Source organism: Eschrichtius robustus, chromosome 2, assembly GCF_028021215.1.
Source record: "Eschrichtius robustus isolate mEscRob2 chromosome 2, mEscRob2.pri, whole genome shotgun sequence".
NCBI lineage: Eukaryota > Metazoa > Chordata > Mammalia > Artiodactyla > Eschrichtiidae > Eschrichtius > Eschrichtius robustus.
In genome coordinates, this window is record NC_090825.1 from 27,800,041 (window position 1) to 27,823,392 (window position 23,352).

A 23,352-nucleotide genomic window follows, 5' to 3' on the forward strand; every position below is an offset into this window, starting at 1 on the left:
TTTGTAATATATTTTTGCAAAAGAATACCTAAGAGGAACCCAAAAGATAAAATTGTGGTGTTTGGAGTCGAAAAGAACCATAACATAGCCACCAGACTCCTTTACACATGACAAAATAACCCACAATAGAGAGGAGTATAAAATGAAAAGTAAAAGTTTCCATTTCCCTCCACCCAGAGTCGTATGTCCCAAAGATAATTACAGTTAATAGTTTCTTGCATTCTCTTCCAAAACCTTTCTTTGCATGTATAAACACACATACACATACTTTTTTAAACAAGTGAGATCATACTATGTGAACTATTTTAACTATTGCTTTTTAAATTTAATATACCTTACATATCTTTCCACATTTTTTTTAGCATTTCAACAACTGCCAAAATGACATAAACCCATTTATTTAATCAGCCAACTGTTAATGGACATTTAGGTGGAAGGGAATGACCATCAATCTCTTTATCTATAAAATGAGGAAACTGAGTTCCCAAGAGAGGAAGAAATCTATGCCACAGCACATGGCCAGACACACACACACACACACACACACACACCCACACCCACACCTGTAACCAGGCTTTGCTAACCAACTCCTAATACAGCGTTTTTAATGAAAAAATGTGACTGGTAGAACAGAGATGAAAAAAATCCCCTTGAATGTCTCATCCTCATGGGTCTTCTTTACAGACATGAGAATCATATTAAAAAGTTGTAGGGGGTGAAGGATTATTGAGACATTCATTCTATGTCAAGGTCAGATCTTCAGGGTTGGTAAGAATATCTCCAAAGTATTAAGAATAATGAATATATTCATTCAGTACATCACTTTTCTTCCATTTTCCTTAGTAAACACGATTCTTTCACACCAGTATTGGGGGAAGTGGAAAACATAATCTTGACCTCAAAGAAGGAGCCTCTAGACCCATGGAGACCACCTGGAGAAACCATCCCATTACTGAGTCTTGAACACCTTGAGCTAAAAGAATATTCAGGGCCTTTGAGGATGGAGCAGAAGACTGGCTTCACTTCTGAAGACATACCATAAGAGTGACAATGGATTATTGGTGCTAATGTGCATCTTATTCAACTATTCTAAAAAAAGGATTTACCCACTGGCATATTTGGTTTCCAGTCTGTCACTTCAGATAAAAATGTGTTTATAAAGAGGTCATACTATTAACCCAGGCAATGTAACTACAACTACCAGCTTGTCTTTTTTTTTTTTTACGATTTGTGCTGTCTGTGTATGGCAAGCAAGACAATCCTCACTGCAGGCCAAGATGCCATGGTTTCTGTGAGGGGGCTCCTGGGAAAGATAGATCCATCTTCTGAAGCCTGGCTTGACAGCAGTGACGCATTGCTGTCTGGTTCAGATCCAAAACTGCATTTGACCTGCTCACAAATCACAGTGAGGAAGAGCTACGTACAAATACATTCGCCAGGCAGATGTACTGAGAACGAAACTGCTCTGGATTTGGAGTTTTAGCCTCAATTATTTCAAAAGAGGGTTGTAAGGGGCCTGCAGTCTTGGAACACACTGTGAGCAACCATGATCCTCTTGCTAGAAACCAGTGGAAACATAGCAGAGGGAATAGACACCGACAGGGGCTTCCTGACCCTAAATGCTTCCTCACAGCCCTGAGCCCTGGAGGTCTTTCAGCTCTTTTGATGGGAAAACTCCCGTGTAAAGTGTCCAGTCACTCTCTCTACCCCTTCCAACCCAAGGTTTCCTGGAAAGCATGACACAGGACAGTCTCCAAGTAAGGTGGTATTTTGGTAAACATGGTTTCAAGAAAGCCATGTCCTCTCTTATCATTATGTCCTCCCTTCTGCCTCTGATTCTGTCTCTGGAATGTTTTCTTATATGATTCTCATCCCCTTTACATGAACTTCTTTAGTCCAGGCCCTTATCTCCTGAACCTGGGTTAATGCTTGTGTTCCCAGCGCTGGGCTCTCCTATTCCGGGCAATTCTGTATGTTGCTGGCAAACCAGTCTTTCTAGGACACTGACCTCCTCACGTCGTTCACCCTCCCTAAAATCTTAGAAAGGTCCCTATTCTCTCTTGAATCTACAGCAAAGAAACTGAACCTTGCGGAACAGCCTAGGAGCAACTTTGAGTCATGAAGCCGTATCATTTCTTCCTAAAAGTGTCTCATCTTTCACCGCCCGGACTTGTATAGGCCCTACACCCACACTGCGGCCACAGCCCTCCGACCTGTGCTGTGAGTGTTCTTAATGGGTTCCATTCATTCATGATCATTTTTATTTTGTCACAGAGCCTAGGGAGCCGCCAGCAAAAGTCCAGAACATTCCTCATTATGGGATTAAGATGGTAATTTTAGCATAATTTGTAACTGTTGTCAGTTCCTAACTCTGTATGAATATAATCTTTTGACCATAAAGATCAGTGGCAGAGCTTAGGGAGCTACAGCCGGAAGAACTAAGCACATAAACACACAGAATCAATAAGTAGATGGGATCCAGGCGGTCAGGTACCTACATAATTCCAGGCAGCTGCTGCTTTTACTCTATTTCAGGAATCTCCTATTCTAAAGATACGGATACTGGCAGCAAGAGTTGAAGAACAGGGACATTCTGTGTCTTTCCTCTGCTTTTTAGATTATAGATTTTTTTTTTTTTAACATGCTGAATTGTAAAAGTGAAAAACTGTATGTGAGGTATATCAGACAGTGGAAATTGAATTAACTTCTTGTGCCAAAAGACTTAAAATTACTATGTGCATCAAATCTACTCAATAGATACACAAATGTATCATTTAAAATATAAAATTAAAGGTGAATTTTATACGGTAACTGTTCTGGTTCCATAAAAAGATTTCAAACAAAAGCTGAGCACATTCCGGTTATGATTAAATAACAGAGGTAGGAATCAAGGCTGGTGGTTTGGGCACTGAGTTAAGTGACACAATTAGTCGTAGGAGAGTTCCAGAATGCTCAGAGAATGTGGTCCCTTGTTCCCAGCATCAAAACAAAGCAGGCCAGTGTGAATAAGACCAGGACTTGATTCAGTGGTCAGAGGGCCTGGCATTGGTGAGGTCTAGAGAAACCAGTTAAGGCCAGAGGAGTCTAGAGTGGTAGTTTTAGGAAGTCAATGGATTAAGTCCAAATTTTGGTGATGTGTGCTGGGGAAAACTAGGTCATTTAATGACCACACCCGATACGCAGGGGCATACTTAGTAACTTCATCCTGGGTGTTAAGCAAGTCTAGAAGGGAGGTGCACCACTATATCTGACTTGCACCCTAGGTATCACCCCAGCCCCAGCGTGGGATATTGCCCCATCCCCTCTGGCTCTAGCTGGGTGGCGCACCCTGGCCACCCTATTTCCAGCACCTGCGTTCCTTGGAATTTAGAGAATTAACAACAAGATCCCCCCACCTCCCCAAAGCAGCGCCAAGCAATGACTAACGGGAGCTGGTGTGTACTGTCTCAACGCCTTCCCTCCTGGGCGGGAAAACTTTGGAAGTACAACGTCTACACTGGCTCCTATATAATAACTGGCTTAATGACACTCCCTTTCTGGCTGCCTTCCTTTCTCTGTTTCACTTCCTCCAGTGCCCTACTGGTGTTTCCCAGGATTCTCTGACCTCCAAACAAACGCATGGTACCTGAATTCTTGTCTCAGGGTATTTCTTGGGGAGGAGGGGATGAGGGGGACTAAACTAAGATGCTCTGAGTTGTCTTCATCATCTCCAGGCCTAACTTAGCCTCCTCCCAAGACGCCTTCAGCAACTGCTGGTGCCAAGGGATCATGGGAACTGTCTTTACTGAAGACAGTCTGCAGGGTCACAGCTGATCTGGGATGAGGATGGGCTCTCCATGCCCCGAGGAGTATCAGCAGCCCAAAGCTGCACAAGGAAGAAACCTCAAAAAAGGTAATCATGGGAAAGGAATAGTGCGATGTGAGTAAGGAGGGCATGTTAGGTGGGAGAAGCCACCTGGAGAGCCTTAAGGCACCACTGGCTGGGACCCCCTTACAGGGAGGAACTGGGAATAAGAGCAAATTGAAGCAACCCTGCCTTGCCTCTCCTCTGGTCCTGAAGCTACACGCCGACGCTTCTGCCTTTAAACCCACTGTTGGCTTCTCTGCCCTCAGTTACATAACCTGCTCCTATGTCTGCATCCTCCTCAGCCAGCTTTTCATCTCTTCTCTCCCCCAGGTCTCGGTCCATTGGCCTTCAGCCCTGGATCCTCTCCAGGGGTCACACTCTTAAACCTGGTCCTGTGCACAGCCACTAAGCCATCTTAGATCCCTAGTGCAATGTGATGCTTCCTGTAATTGCTTAGCATTCAACCCCTTTCCTAAAACTGCCAAGGAACCTTTATCCCTTTGTAGTGAAGGCTATACCCATTTTGAATTCTGTGAAAGTCACAATCTGCTTAAAAAGAGTAACACTCCATCTTGACCTTCATTCTCAGGCCCCTGCCACCTCAATTATTTATTTGTTTATTACCAGATCCTTCTTTCTGTTGAAACACCTTCTTCACGGTCTGACAGGCTGAGCCATCCCCAAGGCACACACCACAGCGATCCTCCGTGGCGTTGGAATCGATCTCATAGTCACAGCCAACCATCTGCGGGGAAGAGAGGTTGAGGACGAATGACACAGGCAGGAGAGGCCACACCTGCCCTGGACTTTTGACTCCTCTTTCCTCCCCCCTTTGCTCTGGATGAGATTGTGGCAGGGGGCAGATACAAGATAAATGTTTCCTCTTCCTTGTGGTGGCCAGAAGAATACCCAAAGCACCCACTGATGGTAAAGGAAATACTTGCTTTGAGGGGAAAGAGGTACACACTGAATGCATCTGCAATTTCCCCTGGGTGAGAGGCAGAACTGAACACACTTCCAAAAATGGAACCATGAAAATGTCTTGGAATCATTGTCGGGGGAGCAGCAAATCCCTTTCAGATGTGCAAACCTCATGCCCCCTCCTCTCTAATGAGATTCCCAGGGATGATGGAATGACTCCACCTATACTTAGTTGTTCACTCCCTTTACATTCCTCACTGGGGATATTCTCTCTGGTTCCTGTCTGAACTGGCAGCCCTGGGGGAAAACGTGGCTTCATGCTGAGACCATTCCAGCCCCGTGAGGGATGAGATCTCGGACCTGCAGGCCCATCAGCAGATCCTTTGGAGCCTCCTATGACCCCAGCCCCACCACCTGTCACATGTAGCCGTATCCCAGCCATCCTGACCTCCTTCCCTCCAGGTGCAGAGGAGGAACTGGTCATTTCTTCCCTGAGCCAGGCCTAACCTTGTTCCTGTGCTCTGGACCTGACCACTTCTCAGTGTTCTGTCCACTGGTCCTCCCAAATCATCATCCTTCCCTCTGCACTGGTTCCTTCTCCTCCACCCACCAATACGGCCAAGCCTTTCCCATCCAATGCCTATTCTGGAAAAGGAGAGTAATTAAACTTGGGGTGTTTGGTAGCATCAGATACCAGAGAATCGTTAACACTCAGATGGAAAGTCATGGAAAGCACGTGAACTTCCACTGAGGTCCTTTGTTTCTTGCTCTCTTCTACGGCCTATATTCCTTAACCACATTTCAGTGGTAGAAGAAAGAGGAAAAACTACACCATATCATATATATTTTAAAAATTTTATTTATTTATTTATTTATTTATTTATTTATTTATGGCTGCATTGGGTCTTCGTTACTGCGTGCGGGCTTTCTCTAGTTGCGGCGAGCGGGGGCTACTCTCCTTTGTAGTGCACGGGCTTCTCACTGTGGTGGCTTCTCTTGTTGCAGAGCCCGGGCTCTAGGCGCATGGGCTTCAGTAGCTGTGGCTCGCGGGCTCAGCAGTTGTGGCTCACGGGCTCTAGAGTTCAGGCTCAGTAGTTGTGGCACATGGGCTTAGTTGCTCTGCAGCATGTGGGATCTTTCCGGACCAGGGCTTGAACTCGTGTCCCCTGCATTGGCAGGTGGATTCTTAACCACTGCGCTACTAGCGACATCCCTAAACCTTATTATATTAATTGGATTTTTCTTTTCTGTTTGGGAAGAAGAATTGTGCCCAGGTAGTTTTTTCTCTCTCTCAAAGATAATTCCCTTTCTTATTTTAAAGCCACCTCAAATCAGCTGAAAGGAAGAACCATTTAGGTCTTTAAATACACCCTCCCTCCACCATCTAAACAGAGAATTAAGGCCCACAGACAAAAAATAGCGCCATTACTCAGGTTAACCATGTCTAACTTCCTTTAGATCCAAAGACCGTGCTACTTGACCCAGTTGGGAAAAATAAACTGCTAAGAGATTAAAAAAACTTAACAATGCTAATCACAATGGAAAAGAAAGAAATTATCTGGATGTGTGCCTTCACTGGTTATAAGCAAAATGCCAACCCGTCACAAGTGATATGTTTACGTCAAGCTTGAGCATCCTCTAATAAGCTGACCTTTACAAATCCTATTCTCAGTGACCGTCATTCCTTCACTCATTTGGAACCAGCCAGGGAAACATACTTTGCAACATACTGAAGTGTTTAAAAAAAATCTCTACCAAGAGGGGATGGATAAAAAATGTGAAGGAAAAAAGAAAGAAAGCCGGAAAAACAAATACCTTGAGCCCATCTTTCTCCTCCAGCAATATTTGCCTGCATCCCTGGGGGGCAGGGGCGGGGAAGGAAACACACACACCCCAGTAGGCTGGCCCACGGCATAGCGCGTGGTTCTTATGGAGACTTCACCCTTCTGTTCCTCCATCAGCTGCGCACAGCACAGTCAACACCGAACTGAGTACATAACCGAAGGCCTAGGACGGCAGAAGCCCGTCCTCCTTGCTATACATAAAATGCTATACATAAGACGTAAGCCCGTCCTCCTTGCTATATATAAAATGCTATACATAAAATTTTCTCTCAGGGGAAAATGAACAGACATTCCTCTCCTCCACGTCCTGTGCTCTGCAACAGGGCCACAGCAATACTGTCTTTCTGCCTTCAGCCGGATCAGAGGGGCTCTGATCTAGTATGGCTCTCCTCCGATGTGCCTCTAAGGAGGCCAGATAGCCTCCCAACATGCTGCATTTCTTTTTTAAAAAAAGAAAATCCCTTTAATTTCCTATCATTATTTCTTTCTTTAAAAAACAGCTTTCTTGGGGGTGTAGCTGATATATAAGATACTACACATATTTAATTTTATAATTTGATGAGTTTGGACTCATACAAACACCTGTGAAACCATTGCCACAATCAGGGCAATAGACATATCTATCAGCTCCAAAAGTTTCCTTGTGTCCCTTTTGTGTATGTGTGTGGTAAGAACACTTACCATGAGACCTACCCTCGTCACAAAATTTTAAGGGCACGATACAGTGTTGTTAACCACAGGCAATACGTTGTACGGCAGAGCTCTAGGACTTATTCATCTTGCATAAATGAAACTTTATACCCGTCGAACAGCAACTCTCCACTGTTCCCTTGACAACTACCATCCTCTTCTCTGCCTCGATGAGTTAGACTATTTTAGATTCTCATATAAGTGGAATCTTGTAGCATTTATCCTTCTGCGACTGACTTGTTTCACTTAACATAACGTTCTCCAGGCTCACCCACGTTGTCAAAATGTCAAGATTTCCTTCTTTTTTAAAGTTGAGTAATATTCCATGGTATATCTATGCCACATTTTCTTTATCCATTTGTTGATGAATCTGGGTTGTTTCCATCCGTATCCTGGCTAGTGAATAATGTTGTTATGAACACGGGAGTACAGATGTCACTTCAAGATCCTGATTTCATTCTCTTGGATACATACCCCAGAACTGGCATTTCTGGGTCATATGGCAAAAATTAAATATTTTTAATTTAATTTAAAAATAAATATTTTAATTTAATTAAAATAAATATTTTTAATTTTTTGAGGAATCTCCATACTATTTTCCATAGTGGCTGCACCATTGTACATTCCCACCAACAGTGCACAGGTTTTCAATTTCTCCGCATCCACACCAATACTTGTTATCTTTTGTGTTTTGGTAATAGCCATCCTAACAGGTATGAGGTGATATCTCATGAGTTTCACTTGTATTTCTCTTTGTTTAATGATGTTGAGCACCTTTTCATATACCTGTTGGCCATCTGTATATCTTCTTTGGAGAAACATCTATTCAAGTCCTTGGCTCATTTTTTAAATCAGGTTATTTGTATTTCTGCTGTTGAGCTGTAGGAGTTTCTCATACATTTTAGATATTAACCCCTTATTGTATATATGGTTTGCAAATATTGTCCCCCATTCTGTAGGTTGCCTCTTTATTCCGATGACTATTTCCTTTCCCGTGCAGAAGTGTATCATCAATTCTTGACCCTATCATTTGAACTGCAGAGCATCCTATCTTGAGTATTACTTAGAGAAGTCAGGTCCCAGTCTTCCACTAGGCTTTCAGCCCTATGTGAGTGAATAAGTAATACGTATTCTTACCAATTCTCATTTCTTCCTTATGAGTTTTACTGTTTTACTTAGTAAATTCTCAAGTAACTGAGGACTGAAATACCAACTGGCGCCTTGACCTGATCCACTTAGAATGTCATCATTTCTTTCTACGGTCCCTTGGCAGAGGTAGAGACTAGAAAAATGCCTGGTTCCAAGAGAAGATTCATTCCCAGCTAATGAAACTTTAGTGTGAAGATAATGCCAGTTATGCTTAACTGAGAAGAACAGGTAAATGATATTGTCCTTTAATAAATGGGACAGCAGCAATAATGCTTTCCTCACCATAAGTTTAAGGGCCAAGAGATAGGACCTGGCCTTCTAGAAAGACATCTGGCCCAGAGAAATTGACTTTGGGGTGTTCAGTCAATCACTGAGATGGCCAAAATGGCCTTGAGAGAGAACAAAGAAGGTTCAGGACAGTTTGTGAGAGCAATGAGAAGGGGAGCTAACTTAGGGCAGGCAGGAAGATTGTCAAGTAAGGTTAAGGACTCGGCTGGGGTTGAAGACATTGACTTTGTAAGGGCACAAATTCACAAAGCTGAATTATTATTTTAAGAAGTGTATAGTAGACTGATTGTAAGAACAAAAAATCATTGTGGTTGGGTTGGTCAGAATCAGGGTCCTGGGGAAAGAGGGTGATGGAAGGCTTAAGAGGAGAAATCTAGGGGATGGCTGATGTGCTAGTTCAGGGCATCTAGGCTGTTTGGGGAAGAAATGAAGCCAAAGTTTTGCTGACTGGGAGAAAAGGGACGAGTGAAGGAACTGCAAGTCAAAGCACTGGTTACCAAGAGAAAGGGGTGAGCGAGTTGGATGGTCAGCAGCCTGTCTTAAGACAGCAGGTAAGACTGCAGAGCTGGGACAGTTGGAAGAGGGGTGGGAATATCTGCTCATATATTTAAAAGCTTACTGCATGTTGTACTTATGATTAAAAAAGGAAAGGAGAAAATAATTTAACTGTAAATACCACTTTACTTAAAAATCTTAGCCTTGTGTAGATACAGCAAGTAAATGAAATAGTAGAAAACAAATTCAATAAATAGAAAAAAAGCAGCTTAGGACAAATTCAGTTCTGATCAACGTTCGATAATTTCCTCGACAACAAAATCTGCAAATCTAAGATGCCAAAATGTTGGCAAATATCATAATTTCCAAATAGATAGCTAAGTATATGAGTATAAGCAAATACAAGTATTTATATGAATATAAGCAAATATTTTCATATCCACAAAGAAGATGAATTAGACACATATATATTTTTTTCTGATGGTGTAACTTTTTATTTCAATACACGTTCAATTCCCTTTGAAAAAACTGTGGTAAATGAATAAGAAGACTAACAAAAGCTAAAAAAACCTACAATCTGGATCTTTAAATGATAAACTGTATTTAGGCTATTAAGGTAAACTTGATTTGACATATTTTTTTCTGCTTAAAAACTTAACTCAGGGTGGTGTAGACAGAAAGTAATTAAAGCTTCTAAAAGGCCTTAACTGGTTTCCAGAAAGAAAAAGGCAAGCTGAGAGAATTTGGCTTATTCTATTAAGCTGATTTAACTGGTTTCAAGAGAGACACCCAAGACCCCTTATGTTTTGTTGAAAATATCTGTTTTTTCCATCACAAGCTAAAGATACTGTCTCTGTGCATGCAAAGGTATCTAGGTCTAAAAGATAATTTTAGCATCACATTCATTTTTTGATGACTAAAGTTCTCAGCCCTAGCAGCATATGGCAATCACCTGAGGAGTTTTAAAAATACCAGTGCCCAGGACCCAAATCACAGCTATTCTGAATTAATAGGGTAGAGATAGAGCCAGGCATCAGTAGGTTGTAAAAGCTCTCCAGCTGATTCTAATAGGCAGCCAGGCCTGAGAACCACTTGTATTAAATGGCAATGGGGCTGTTTGGGCCTAAATTAGCTAAATAAACTTTTTCCTGCTCTAGGGAACAGGTCTAACCTAAAACATATTAATTATTTTTGGCTCTTTGTAGCTACAGTGGTAGTGTGTCAGGAAGAGAATTCTGCCTGAGCTCTTTCCAATTTAGAGTCTGATTATGGTTTTTTGTTAGCTCACTCAGTCCTGGGAATCATCATGTTGCCTCCTGTGCCTCCGTTGCTACTGGAATAAGTCCATCAGTAACTGCAAGGTGATAAATTCACCTTCCCAGGGTGCTAACAATTTATGGGCAGGAGCTTTTCATGGCAACAATTTGGTCCAGTGGAAAAAATTGTGATAATTATTTGCAAAAACAAATAAAATATATTAAGAGTTTATTGTGTGCCAGGGGCTCTGTTAAGGGCTTAACCTATATGACCTTATTTAATCTAAGATATGTTAATATCCCAATTTTATGAAAGAAAACTGAGTCTTAGAAAGATGTATAGAGTTATACAGCTAGGAAATAGTGGTATTGGGTTCATATTCTAGAGCCTGAGCACTAAGCCATTACGCTTTACTAATAGTTAATTGAGTACTTTTTATATAGTTTCTTTTTTCACTGATTAAAAACACCTTCTCTTTAAACTGAGATTTATGCCTGAGTGTTGGATCACAAAACTTGTTCATCAGTTCCTTGCAAAACAGACTGTGAGCAATGGGGATAAATTCTTCAATGTTTGTACACATAAAAGCATTAAAAAATCAGATCTAAGTACTTTATATAAAGGCAGAATTTTTTAATGGATTCAATGTGAAAAAGTTAAATCGAAATCAGAAGACCTGGTTTATAACTACCTGTCATGCCATCTCTCTTCCTAAGGAGCTCATGTTGGCGATCAATGGAGAATGAAATGTCAAAATGCTCTGTGAAAAACACTATACAATTATTAATTTCAGTTTTTCCTCAAATTTAACTAACTCTGTTGGCAAGTAACCGAAAAACAATTCAATACCACTGAAATAATCTGAGTTGCCTTTTGCTAGTAATTCCTCCTTTAATTTGGTTCTTCTTCAACTTGACCCAGCTTCATGCCTAAAATAATATCACAGAGCACATCAACAGATCAAGAAATGAAGACGACAGCAGGAGGACATTCAGTTCCTAACTGTGATTTTGATGAACACTGCAAAGTCTTGTCTCACAGACCATATTAAAAATACCAGACCACATGCAAATACCGCGAAAGCAAAAGATTAGAACATCTGACTTCCCGAATTAATAAAAATCATGGTTTTATAAAGTTGTAGATTAAGGAAACATACCCAATACCTTACATATGCCATTAATACAGACATTTCTGCTGTTGCCGCCTTCAAAGCAAGGGGTACCATCAGTGACAGCATCCAGCATTTTCTCGGAAAACTGGCCATCTATGGGTCGGCAGTAGAGCTCACAAGGACGTGCTGAAGTGAAAAAGAGACAAATCCTTGCAAGTTAGCTTTCTAGCTCAGCACCCTTCCCCCAGGATTTTGTACGTATGAATCCCCAAGTGTCATTCATCTGGAGATTCCCATCTTTTACCTTTCTGTGACACATGCTGTAATGCAGGCTTCTTTCTTTTAAAGCGTTTTACAACAAATTAAACTGGGAAGACTGCTTTAAAATGCTATGCCTTTTGTTACAAATGATGAGACCTTTCAATCCAATGTTGAACTGTGCTTATAAAAATAAGGCAGTGAGCATCTGGGGTTAACCTAGAAAATAAGTCATAGCAACCAGTGATGCAGGACTCCAGACAAGCATCATGTTTGCCTGTTATTTTGCAGCAAAGTAAGCAGACCACCAGGGGAGATGCTCCCGTGGGGCCAGCTCATTACTAACACCACTGCCACTATCATAAACCAACCCCAACAAATATTCTCCCCTGTCCTCCTCAAGTCCAAGAAGTCCTTGGACATAGGTTTACAACCACATGGAAACAAAAGATCTGCTGTTTTGCTAAAGCAGAAGCCACCTTGCTTATCATAGTGGTCCATCCCATCATGCTGGGTCCTGCACTGAATCCATTCTAAGGTTCAATTTTCTGTTCCCTTGTGAGTGATCTCCTGCACAGAATCGTTCTAGAGATTTACTTAATAAAATATGTATCTATACGTAGGTACTTCGAATAACCAGAAAAAGAGGTAACTTTTAAGACATAAATTGGCCTAAAAATTTTAATAGGTAGTATCTGTATATGATAAGAATTCAAATAGTTAATTTTCTTACGTCTTGTTCTCTTTAAGTGAAAAATTTGAGAATATCCTCTTCAGAAAGATCCTTTTGGGATCTCTTCCGGGTCTGTTTACTGGGGGAAGGGCTGTTAGTTTCTTGGTGGTGTGACCAGCTGAGGGCTCAATGAGACCACCCGTAAGGCCGTTTGCCTTGGACCCACCTCAGCGTGGATGGGCCCCAGATGCAAGGCCAGCGTGCAGGGCTGCTCAAGGATGCAATGATCCATGTGGTAGAGAAAGAAAAGTGTACAACTTACACAAATATAACTTAGAGTGAAACTCAAACAGTGAAACCCTGGAGGAACTTGAGACAATTTCTAAAGCATCTGTTTAAAACTTAAAGGAGAAAGGTAAAAGCAAATAAAGAATACCAACTGATTTTATACAAACTGCAGTGGATACGTTGTCTGAGAAAATGAATAAAGTTAAAATGAGTTGGAGAGATCACAGAGTGCCACCGGAAAAGGGCCAGCAGACTCCGGAGACGAGGCATAATTCAGTATTGCTGTAAATCGTCATTCCTGGCAGCATGATTAGCTCTGTGGCTGCCTGAACTGGAACAGAAGCGCTTAGAGGGAGCCACGTGGGAGCAATTCTGCTCCCTGAGCGATGAGAGCATCCATCCAGGTGTGCTGAGTCCAGGGAATCATTTCAGGAAACATCAAGTAGAAGGATGGAGGCAGGGGAAACACTTTTTCAAAAGCTTCGATTTGAGCTTTAGAATTTAGATTTGAGATTTTCTATTTGGACACATGAAGCACAAAGACGAAGCAGCCCTGAATTATTCTGGAGCTTTTCTAAAGGAATTACCTGTTCCAGCCTGCTGGGGAGGGCTGGTGCCTGAGGGTGTGAATTCTAAGGCGGCGCTCACTCTCAGGGTTGTAAAAACGGGTCCTCACAGCAAGTAAACCCCCATCCAAAGGCAAGCATTGCACTGAATTCCAGAATGGTGAAGTTCCAATGTCTGCCTTAGTTTTACTCCCTCTGGGCTTGTGCTGTTCGACTCCCTCCCTGAAGGATGAAACTACCCAGAGGCTTTTGCTGGTCTTGTCTATTTAGTGAGCTAAGGGAATGTTGCTTTGTTAAAATAACAGCCAATGTATTACTTGAACATTATTTCCCAGATCTTCTTGTGCTTTGCAGTGGTTATCTGATTTCATTTTAACTATCACAACCACCTTATGATGTTAGTTCTTTTATTATCCCCATTTAGAAGAGAAAATCTAGGCACAGAGAGATTAAGTTTTCCAAGATCTCACAGTATGAGTGGTACAGTAGAAGCTGATGGTTTAGCTTAGAGCTCACGCTATTAACCCCTAACCTACAGGCACAGAATTATTTTTAACAAAAAACAAATGCTTTGATGAGATATTAAAGTAACCACTCTTCGTGTTATTAGGCAATGCATTTATTCATGGATCATATCTGAGAAGCAAACTTGGTAGAATACCCACTGGACTCCATTTTAATAATCTTTCATGGGTCTTAAATATGGTGAGAATCACTAGCCTCTGGAGCCATTACTTCTACAGAGAGGAGATATAACATTCTAGCTCATGAAAGTCTAATATTACCTTAAGTTACTTAACCTTTCTGTGACTCAGTTTCCTCATCTGAAAAATGGGGATAATAATACCTACCTTGCAGGGTAATTAATAGTGAGGATTAAGACAGAGACTGTATGTCAAGCACTCAGCGTGGTACCTGGTATACAGTAAGTGCTTGACAAGTGACAGTTGTTATGGTTGCTGATTTCACCTCCTTATCATGACCTGGTGAATTCTAAAGGTCTTTGCAGTTACCCCATAAGCTGTGCTTCTATCATTCCAATCTTCTTTCAGAGCAGTCAAAAGCTGGCTCAACTCTCTTTCCCACACATACACCAATCTTTCCTGAAATATCCTCTTCTCCTTCAGATTACTCCATCGTGCCATTTCTAATCAATTCTGCACTGATTTCATGCTTTGTTTTACCATTTTCTAAATAATCACTGTCTTGTCAGTTTAGCATAAAGAATTCTATATCCTGCTAGGTCAGTAGGTGGTTCCACGACTTTCCTTTTCTGTGACTATGAACCTGGTTCAAAGCTGGTACAATGCCTACTGAGGTCCTCCCGGCTCTATGCTTCCAAGACTATGGATTTTACAAGCTCCTCAAGCAAACTGCAATGTCCTCAAGGGCACCCCAGTCATCTGCGCATTGATCAGCTGCTACTGGTGCCCACAGTGTGAGAAGGAGGAGCCAGACACACACTGGCGAGGACTGGAAAGCACAGGAGGTGGCTCTCCTTCACATGAGCGCTGGAGTTAGACGCACAGGGGTTCAGATCCCAGCCCTGACTCTTACATCTTGCCCAAGGCCTTCTTGGTCTCTGCACAGAGGGGATTGTCAGGGGATAGCACACTGAAACCTCTAATAAGGTATCTGGTTGTTTTAATGTGGTAGTTATGACCATTAACCTTTCCTAATGAATACTAGCAGATCATTACACTCAGCAAAGGCTCCTAACCCATGTTTACTAATTAACTGACATGGCAGTGATCGATACTGTTAGGGAGAAACCTTTGGACCAAGTGGCAAAGAGATCAACTCAATCCTAAGAGATTATCAACTCATTCATAAAAATGAACCTTGACCTTAGTGACAGAGGTCAAGGGTGTTCATTGCAGCAATTAACTTTTTATCCAGGAAGAAACGGGCAAATGAATTAAGTTGCATTTACATAATGGAAGGCTATGCAATCGCTAAGAGGAATGAGGTGAGCCGTAATGCCATGGTGTTCTGCTCCAGGAGTCAAAAAGTTGCAGAACTGGCAAAGTATGAGTCCATTTGTGTGCAAATGGAAACCTGCTGTTAACAATGCTCGCCTCTGAGGAATAAGTGTGGTGGGCTAAGAAGAATTTATTTTTATTTCATTCTATTGTATACACTTGCATTTTTATAAGAAGCATATATTCATTTTATAAATAATGCCTTGGCCCTCAAACAAGAAAACTGGAAAGGTCTCCTTTCCCCTGTGATAATCATGACACATCTCTATGAGGAGAGGCCCTCATTTTGAGACTTCCCTTTATCTTGCTTCTGTGATACTGGATTTGTACATCCTTCAAGCTTAGACAGGCTAACTGAAGTAAGGAAGAAACAGATTTCTAGGGAATATAAGTACAGTGGTCTATGGAGTCTTAGGAATACCTAGTAAATAATCTGTGCTAAAAACAACAGCAGCACACAGACCTGCTGCTGTGACCCGCAGCGCCTGCACACCTATGACCCACAGGCGTGCCTAAGGCCAGAAGGAACCCTGTGCTCGAAAGCGGCCACTGTGAATTGAAGGTTCAGGGCTATTGAAGCAGTTTACAAGGTGGACTCTGAAGTCCTGCTTCCCTGCCCTTTCCTCTGGCCTCTCTGTCTTTCCTGGTGCTCTGGGTATGTCATTAGGTGGGCCTGTGACACAGGGCGCTGCCCCAAGAGGCAGGAGGAGCAACGGATGGTCTTAGTTCTCAAAGGTCAACCTGACTATCAGAGAGTCTCTCTCCCAGACACCAACCTCATCGGTTCCATAATATCCACAGAGTTGGAGTGTTTCACCGTCTCAGGTACACTCACCTTCCTAGACACATCCTTTCGTCGGGCTCGTGTGATTTTTTTTTTTTTTCTTCTAGTTTTTCAATCCATTTTTTCAGCTGAGTGAAAACTCTAAAACAAATGGACTGGTGAACTCTCCCCTCACACTGTCTGATTAATCCTCTCAAAAGAAGCTTAGGGAACTGAATGAACTCACTGAATCGAAGGCTGAATTTTCAATTCTGCTAAAATAGGGAGGCCCAACATTTTTGGATAATGATCTTACGAAGTGATCGTTAGAAGCGAAAGCTAAAACTTGCTAAGAAGGATACAAATTATTTCTTAGGTCAAGGAAAAATTTGGGTGCATTTCATGTTCTGTGAGCAGATTGCAATTTGAGTTTCACCATTTAAAAAAATCCAGTTTCTAAAATCCATTTAGATGCAGGGCTCCTTGGGTGTGAGTCCCGTGCGGTCACCCAGGGCCTCACACTTGGTTGAATGCTCTGTTGTCACCGTCTTAAAACTCTTAATAATTTTACATCTGAACTTGTGCCTTGTAAGTGAAGTCTGATTGGACAATGGAGCACGTGCACGAGCAGAAGAGATTTGTGACGTGCATGTGTGCGGTTCCTTGCCAGATTTTAAGAAATACTAAACCTTAAGCAAAAGGCATAACTTAAAAATGTTTTATTGCTTTAACAAGTAACATTTAACTTAAAAAAGAAGCCCAGTTTAATGACCAGGCTCAGATCAGCTTGAGGGAAAACAAACAAACAAAAGCAAAACCAAACAAGAAGTCCTGACCAAAAACCCAACCAAAAGTCAGTCAAATAATTACCAAAACTCTGTAACTTTGGCTGGTCTAAAATAGTATTTTTTTTACTTTCTGATAAGGTAATATTGCAATCTCCAAATATATCAAAATACACATCAAACATAAGAAGGTATTAAAATTAATATATTCTACCATAACTACAGAAAGGTATGAAAACAGGAATAGAATTAATTGTTAAAATGAATTAAAACCACTTCATTGATGTTTTAGACTAGGCTAAATGTAGCAATGTCTGCTATTTACTGTACGTTTATGTTCTGTCTTTTAGTTAAAATGGTTAGGAACTGTGACACTAAATTTGGAACTGCAACTTATTATAAATTGTTTACTAAACGTAATAATTTTGTCAGAATGCTTAAATGTTTAAAAAATTGATTTCCAAAGGCAAGATACGTAAGTTTAATAAACCTAGCATTTGTCGTAATACAAACAGTTTTTGGGGCTCTTCTCCTCCCACCAGAGTTCCTTGGCCATAAAATCATCTATTTTTTTTTTTTTTAACATCTTTATTGGAGTATAATTGCTTTACAATGGTGTGTTAGTTTCTGCTTTATAACAAAGTGAATCAGTTATACATATACATATGTTCCCATATCTCTTCCCTCTTGCATCTCCCTCCCTCCCACCCTCCCTATCCCACCCCTCTAGGTGGTCACAAACCACCGAGCTGATCTCCCTGTGCTTTGCGGCTGCTTCCCACTAGCCATCTATTTTACGTTTGGTAGTGTATATATGTCCATGCCACTCTCTCACTTTGTCACAGCTTACCCTTCCCCCTCCCCATATCCTCAAGTCCATTCTCTAGTAGGTCTGCGTCTTTATTCCCGTCTTGCCCCTAGGTTCTTCATGACCTTTTTTTTTTTTTTTTTTATTCCATATGTATGGGTTAGCATACGGTATTTGTTTTTCTCTTTCTGACTTACTTCACTCTGTATGACAGACTCTAGGTCCATCCACCTCACTACAAATAACTCAATTTCGTTTCTTTTTATGGCTGAGTAATATTCCATTGTATATATGTGCCACATCTTTATCCATTCATCTGTTGATGGACACTTAGGTTGCTTCCATGTCCTGGCTATTGTAAACAGAGCTGCAATGAACATTATGGCACATGACTCTTTGTGAACTATGGTTTTCTCAGGGTATATGCCCAGTAGTGGGATTGCTGAGTCGTATGGTAATTCTATTTTTAGTTTTTTAAGGAACCTCCATACTGTTCTCCATAGTGGCTGTATCAATTTACATTCCCACCAACAGTGCAAGAGGGGTCCCTTTTCTCCACACCCTCTCCAGCATTTATTGTTTCTAGATTTTTTGATGATGGCCATTCTGACCGGTGTGAGATGAAAATCATCTATTTTTAAAAAAAACATGAACATCATCTTAGGTAAAATTCAAAATTCAATGCATTGTTCTTAAGGTAATGGGCCTATCCCAGTCTCTGTTTCTATGGCTAATATTTAGTATGCAGAGTCAGGCCAGGGATAACTCTTGGCTTTATTGTACAGTCTGAGTTTAAGAAGTTACTTATTCTCTAAATCTATCAGCATATCCATAGGAATTAGATCAAAACCTTAAATTTCCATATAGGATTTTCTTGTGGAGATAAAATTAGGGAAATGCATACGAAGTGTTGAGTGTAAGTACCTACACAGAACAAATACTGATGTAAGTTTAATATAACCTGTTCTCGTTAACAGTTAGTAATGAGTTTCGCTGCAAGTAGCAAAAAAAAAAAAGAAAAAGAAAAAAAAATGTCGCTTCCTTGTTTTAAACGGACAGGAATTTATTTTTCCCACGTAACAAGAAATCCAGGGGCTATACTCCTTCTGTCTTCCTCTCAGCCGTCCCAGCATGGTTGCGATAGGACTGCTGTACCCCAGGCAGCACGAGGGCAGAGTGAAAGGCAGAAAGGCAGGGGGCCGAGGGCAGCTTGGTCAGTACCAATTAAAATCCTTCCCAGAAGCCTGACCCAGCGAAGCTGCCATCTTTATCTCTTTGGTTGGAACTGGGGCTCCCAGGAATACAGTTTAGCAAGTCTTCTAGCTTTCCCTCTTATCTTGTAGACGATAGTGAAGGGGTTGTGAATGGCTTTGGGGTGTCTGCAAACATCATCCTCATTATTCCATCATTTTCCCTCCTGAAGCCACAGATTCCTAGTCTGTGAAATGAGAGGCTTCTGGCTAGAAGATCTCCCAGGTTGCTCCCCGCAATGACACTCTCTTTAAAGGCTGTTTCTTTCTAAACACCAAGTACTCTTGTCATCAACTCTGTGCACGGCGCCCAGGTCCTCCCAGGTGTCCAGTTCCTGGGAGTGCTGCCAGCACTGGCCCTCAGTTGTCACCTTGGCCTAAGAGAGCTTCCTTGCCCAAGGACACTCACTCCTTCCTGGGGCAGACCACACCCAATGTCTGGGCCACGTGGGGCTTCAAGGACTGGTTGCCCCACCTCAACTGCAGCAACTCTGAAGGTCCTCTGAGCTGTAGAGCTTCCCGAGGGGTGGAGAAGCCCTCTGCTGAGACTGTGCTCTGCACCCCAGCTTCTCCCCTCGCCCAAGCCCTCTTCCTTCCCTCTCCTTCCGCACCTGTTGAACTTCCCACACGCTAGTGTCTGTCTTAGAGTTTGTTTCCTAGGGAACGCGATTGCAACAATTCCTTACAGATGTCCCTGAAGGATCCTATCCCTCCAGGAGGAGCAGACTGTTGTCTGACCTCATGTCAGACCTTCTACATATGCTGGAAACCTCACTGGCAGCAAGCACTGATAGGGCTGAAATATTCAGAAGCAACAACTAAAAAATTAGCCTTAATGAGGACTTATTTGGGGGTTCTGAGAAAAACATCCAAAAAGGAAGAGAGATTCCAAGAAAGTGATGCACCAAGATCAGGTTCTGGCCATTTCCTGATAGATGATGCAGGATGTAAACATATTTCTATTCACATAGGCTAATCAAGTCCCTAGGAATGTAAGTTAGTATAAGTATCTCAGCCTCTTAATCAAACAGACTGTATTCTTCAATTCCAGCTCCATTATATAAGACACTATAACCCTGAATAAGTCACTGTCCTCTCTGAGACTACGTTTCTTCATCTCTGAAGGATGGGGATGGCGGTAAGTGAGAAAATGTATAGCCTCAGCTCTTCACACTGGTGCTTCCATGAATACGATCAAGTGGAGTTTGGATGCCTTTTTTTTTTTTTTTTTTTTTTTTTTGCCAGGAGTGTTGGTAAAGGAAATGCCTACATTGGAAAGTAAGTTGATTTAAATTAGTAGTTTTCAAACCCTTTAGGAAGAAGAATTATTTTTCTTTTATCAAGATCTTGCTAATGAAGCAGATAAAAATCAGGATTTTATTAAGCAGAAATTTTATAAGTGCAAGTATATAATGCTTAAAAATAGTTCAGTGGGATCCAAAGAGACTATTAAGATGAACAGAAAATTTTGAAATCAAGTTTACAGATGGCAGTTACAGACATATGGCTGCAGCACCTGATTTTTTTCTGTGGGTTTTTTTGTTTGTACAGCATTGAAAAATCTTGACTCACACAAACAGCTGTAAATGATAACAGTTTAGAACAACTTGACCTGTAATCTCAGGATATTTCTCAATTAAATTGTGTTGATGGGAGACTTTTATTCTAAGGTCTGTAGAAAACCAAACTAATTCGTGTAAGTTAACGTATTGGTGTTTTTTGATAATGTTAAAACTCAACATATACTGTTTTTTGAGTGTAAGCATTGTTCTTTATTGTACTTTTAAAAATAGTTTAAATTATTTCTTTTGGAAAATGAAATTATAATAGAATCAAACATTTTTGGAAGCCCTGGAACAGAGTTTGAAAACTACAAGTTTTGATGGAGATTCTATGCTTATTCCAAATGTTTGAATCTCTGATTCTTCTTCTGTCATTGGCTACTTAGCAAATCTGCCAAAGGTCACTTACTAAGACACTTAACACTGTCTACTGAGTGGGTAGAAAACTCTGCTGTAAGTTAGTTTATCCTCTGGTGGCTTCTAAGGAAAGGCTGGGAGGGTGTAAAGTGCTCAATGCTTGGCACAGATTAAGTGCTCTGCACAGAGCTGTTGTCATGAATGCCACATTGCTGTCACCCGGGATGCCCAGAACTAAGAAAATAGCAGCTCTGTAGGATAGAGTTTGATGGGGGAAAGAAATCAGTGTGTTGGTCAAGGTGGTAGTTACCTGGGTTAGCAGGTAAGTCATTATGCTCAAATAATAGCACAGGAGCCTGTAAGAAAACCATTGTGATGGAGAATGGAGGCTTACAGACCAGGTAGACGGTGAGTTAAGCAGATGGCACTCAGCTAAATTTCCTCACATGGTTTATACAGCCTCAGTACAGATGCAAACCGATCACTCCAAAGTGAGTGAAATCTGTGTCTGCTTTTATAGCTCTCATTTCTTTAATACCTATTGCTAGGCTATGCAAAAAGTGGGCACACGATAAATGCTTGTAAATCAATGAAAAGTCAAGCTGAACCAAATCTTTTCATTCTAAATCCAGCTACTTGAGCCATCAGAGTCCAGCAGACACAAATTCAACCCTGAATCTGGCTTGTGTGGGGATCCCAAACTAAGCACCTGTCACAACACTGAGGCAGCTATGCCATTCTAGTCCTGGAAGAGTGCTCATTCAGGGTCTATAGTACTACTGACTCAACTAGTTCCAACAAAACAGAATGTCCAAAATACAGGTATAGGTAGTACCAACTGGCTATACCTTTCATAACCATCGTTTTTTTTTTTTTTGCACCCATATGAGTATATACACGAGCTTTCCTGTATTCGAGTGCTTGGATCATAAAGTAAAATTGCACCAAAAACCAAACGACTCACTCCCCTAGAGCATGAATGGTGCTAGACAATGGGAGACAAGGAGCAGACGTTGCCCGTGACAACCAACAGCCATCAGGGTATTTTGGAGACACAAAGAAGGAAAAGCACTTTTTTTTCCCAAAAGCAGTTGACTATAACATTTTTCTAACAGTCGAAATATGTAATTTTCATTCACTGACTGACATCTATCTACAAGTCCTCTTCTGTTCTATCATGCTGCATTTCAGAAACTGAATAATCACAAAAAACGTGGTTACTTTTCACTACCTTGTCTCAAATCGCCTTAACTCAGGAAAATCTTTCTTTCATTCTCTGTTTGAATAACAACAAATAGCAGAGATACTCTTTGAGGCTAACCTATAGCTAACAGTCAATCATCCTTCCTCATTTTCAGGAGAGAATGCGTCACTGGTGCTGATTCAAGGGAAGCACTGCCAAAGCTCCTGCTCCATTCTCCAACTCTGTTATGCCCCCATCCTCTGACATGCATCCTGTAGATGCTTGACTTTACTTTTTACCCTTCTTATACTGCCCTATACATTAAAAAAATGTTGATTTCTGGCCCAGAGCTGGCTTGTACTCATTTCTGATCAAGTTTCTCATTCATTTTCTACCATCTTGTCTTTCCTTGTGCTTTTCTCCTCTCACTTGGAATGGATGACTCTATTTTGAATGCCTTGCCCTTTACTTATGCCAAGAGAAAGACGACTCATGCTGAAGAATCATCAACTACTTCCTCGGAAGACTCCTTTGAAATTACTCCAAAACCATAATGATCTTCTTTTCTGAATTTCTGCCAAAACTACATTCAGCTCCACGTGCTCATCAACAAGCACTTTCATCAGTGATTAGTTTCTGAATCCCTACAAGCCCCACTTATTGCTTAGTTGCACCTCAGCTGTTTTGAAGTGAGCCATCATGTTTGATAAACTTCTCTTTTATCTCCAACAGAGCTCAGCATGGAGTTGGAATATTCACCTTCAACGTTTACTGATCCACTTAACCAGGTCAGTGTCTCCACCTCCTAAAATATAAAACTCTTGATGGCACAATTCTCTTTTTGTTGAACTTTGCAAGGCATCACAGGTACCCTGACAGATAAATGCTTTCTGATAATGGCTATATCCTTAGATCTGGAATATACTGTTACAGCTCCTTACCTGGATTAAAAACTGGAAACCAGTGGTAGAATTCATTCTTGTAGGGAACAGTGTCAAACTCACTGCACTGCATCTGCCGAAATGTTGGTGTATCCGGGCGACAGGGGTGAACGTTGCACAAGCGATAGCGTTTTCTTTCTCCAGTGCAGTACTTCCCTCCAAACTTTGGTCTACACATGAAACACACAAACTCTTCTTTAATTTCCTTAAAGGCCAGCATTTTCTGTTAAAAATCCTCTGGCATCCGGCCACGCCCATTCCTTGCCAAACCATGTCCCTCTCTAGCCTCAAAGCTCACCGTTTGAATAAATTCTTCAAATTTCCCACAATT

General features: G+C 41.4%; 1 protein-coding gene across 2 annotated transcripts in view; it reads right to left on the reverse strand.

Annotated features, from left to right (window-relative positions):
• Positions 1–23,352, reverse strand: part of ADAMTS12 (ADAM metallopeptidase with thrombospondin type 1 motif 12) — a 372,760-nt gene that overhangs the window by 108,452 nt on the left and 240,956 nt on the right. For both annotated transcript variants that reach the window (XM_068535210.1, XM_068535209.1), the window contains exons 12-14: positions 23,022–23,191; positions 11,658–11,791; positions 4,472–4,592 (exon numbers count right to left, since the gene is read on the reverse strand). In XM_068535210.1, the coding sequence (XP_068391311.1) occupies positions 4,472–4,592; positions 11,658–11,791; positions 23,022–23,191 (425 nt within the window). The remainder of the gene's footprint in view (positions 1–4,471; positions 4,593–11,657; positions 11,792–23,021; positions 23,192–23,352) is intronic.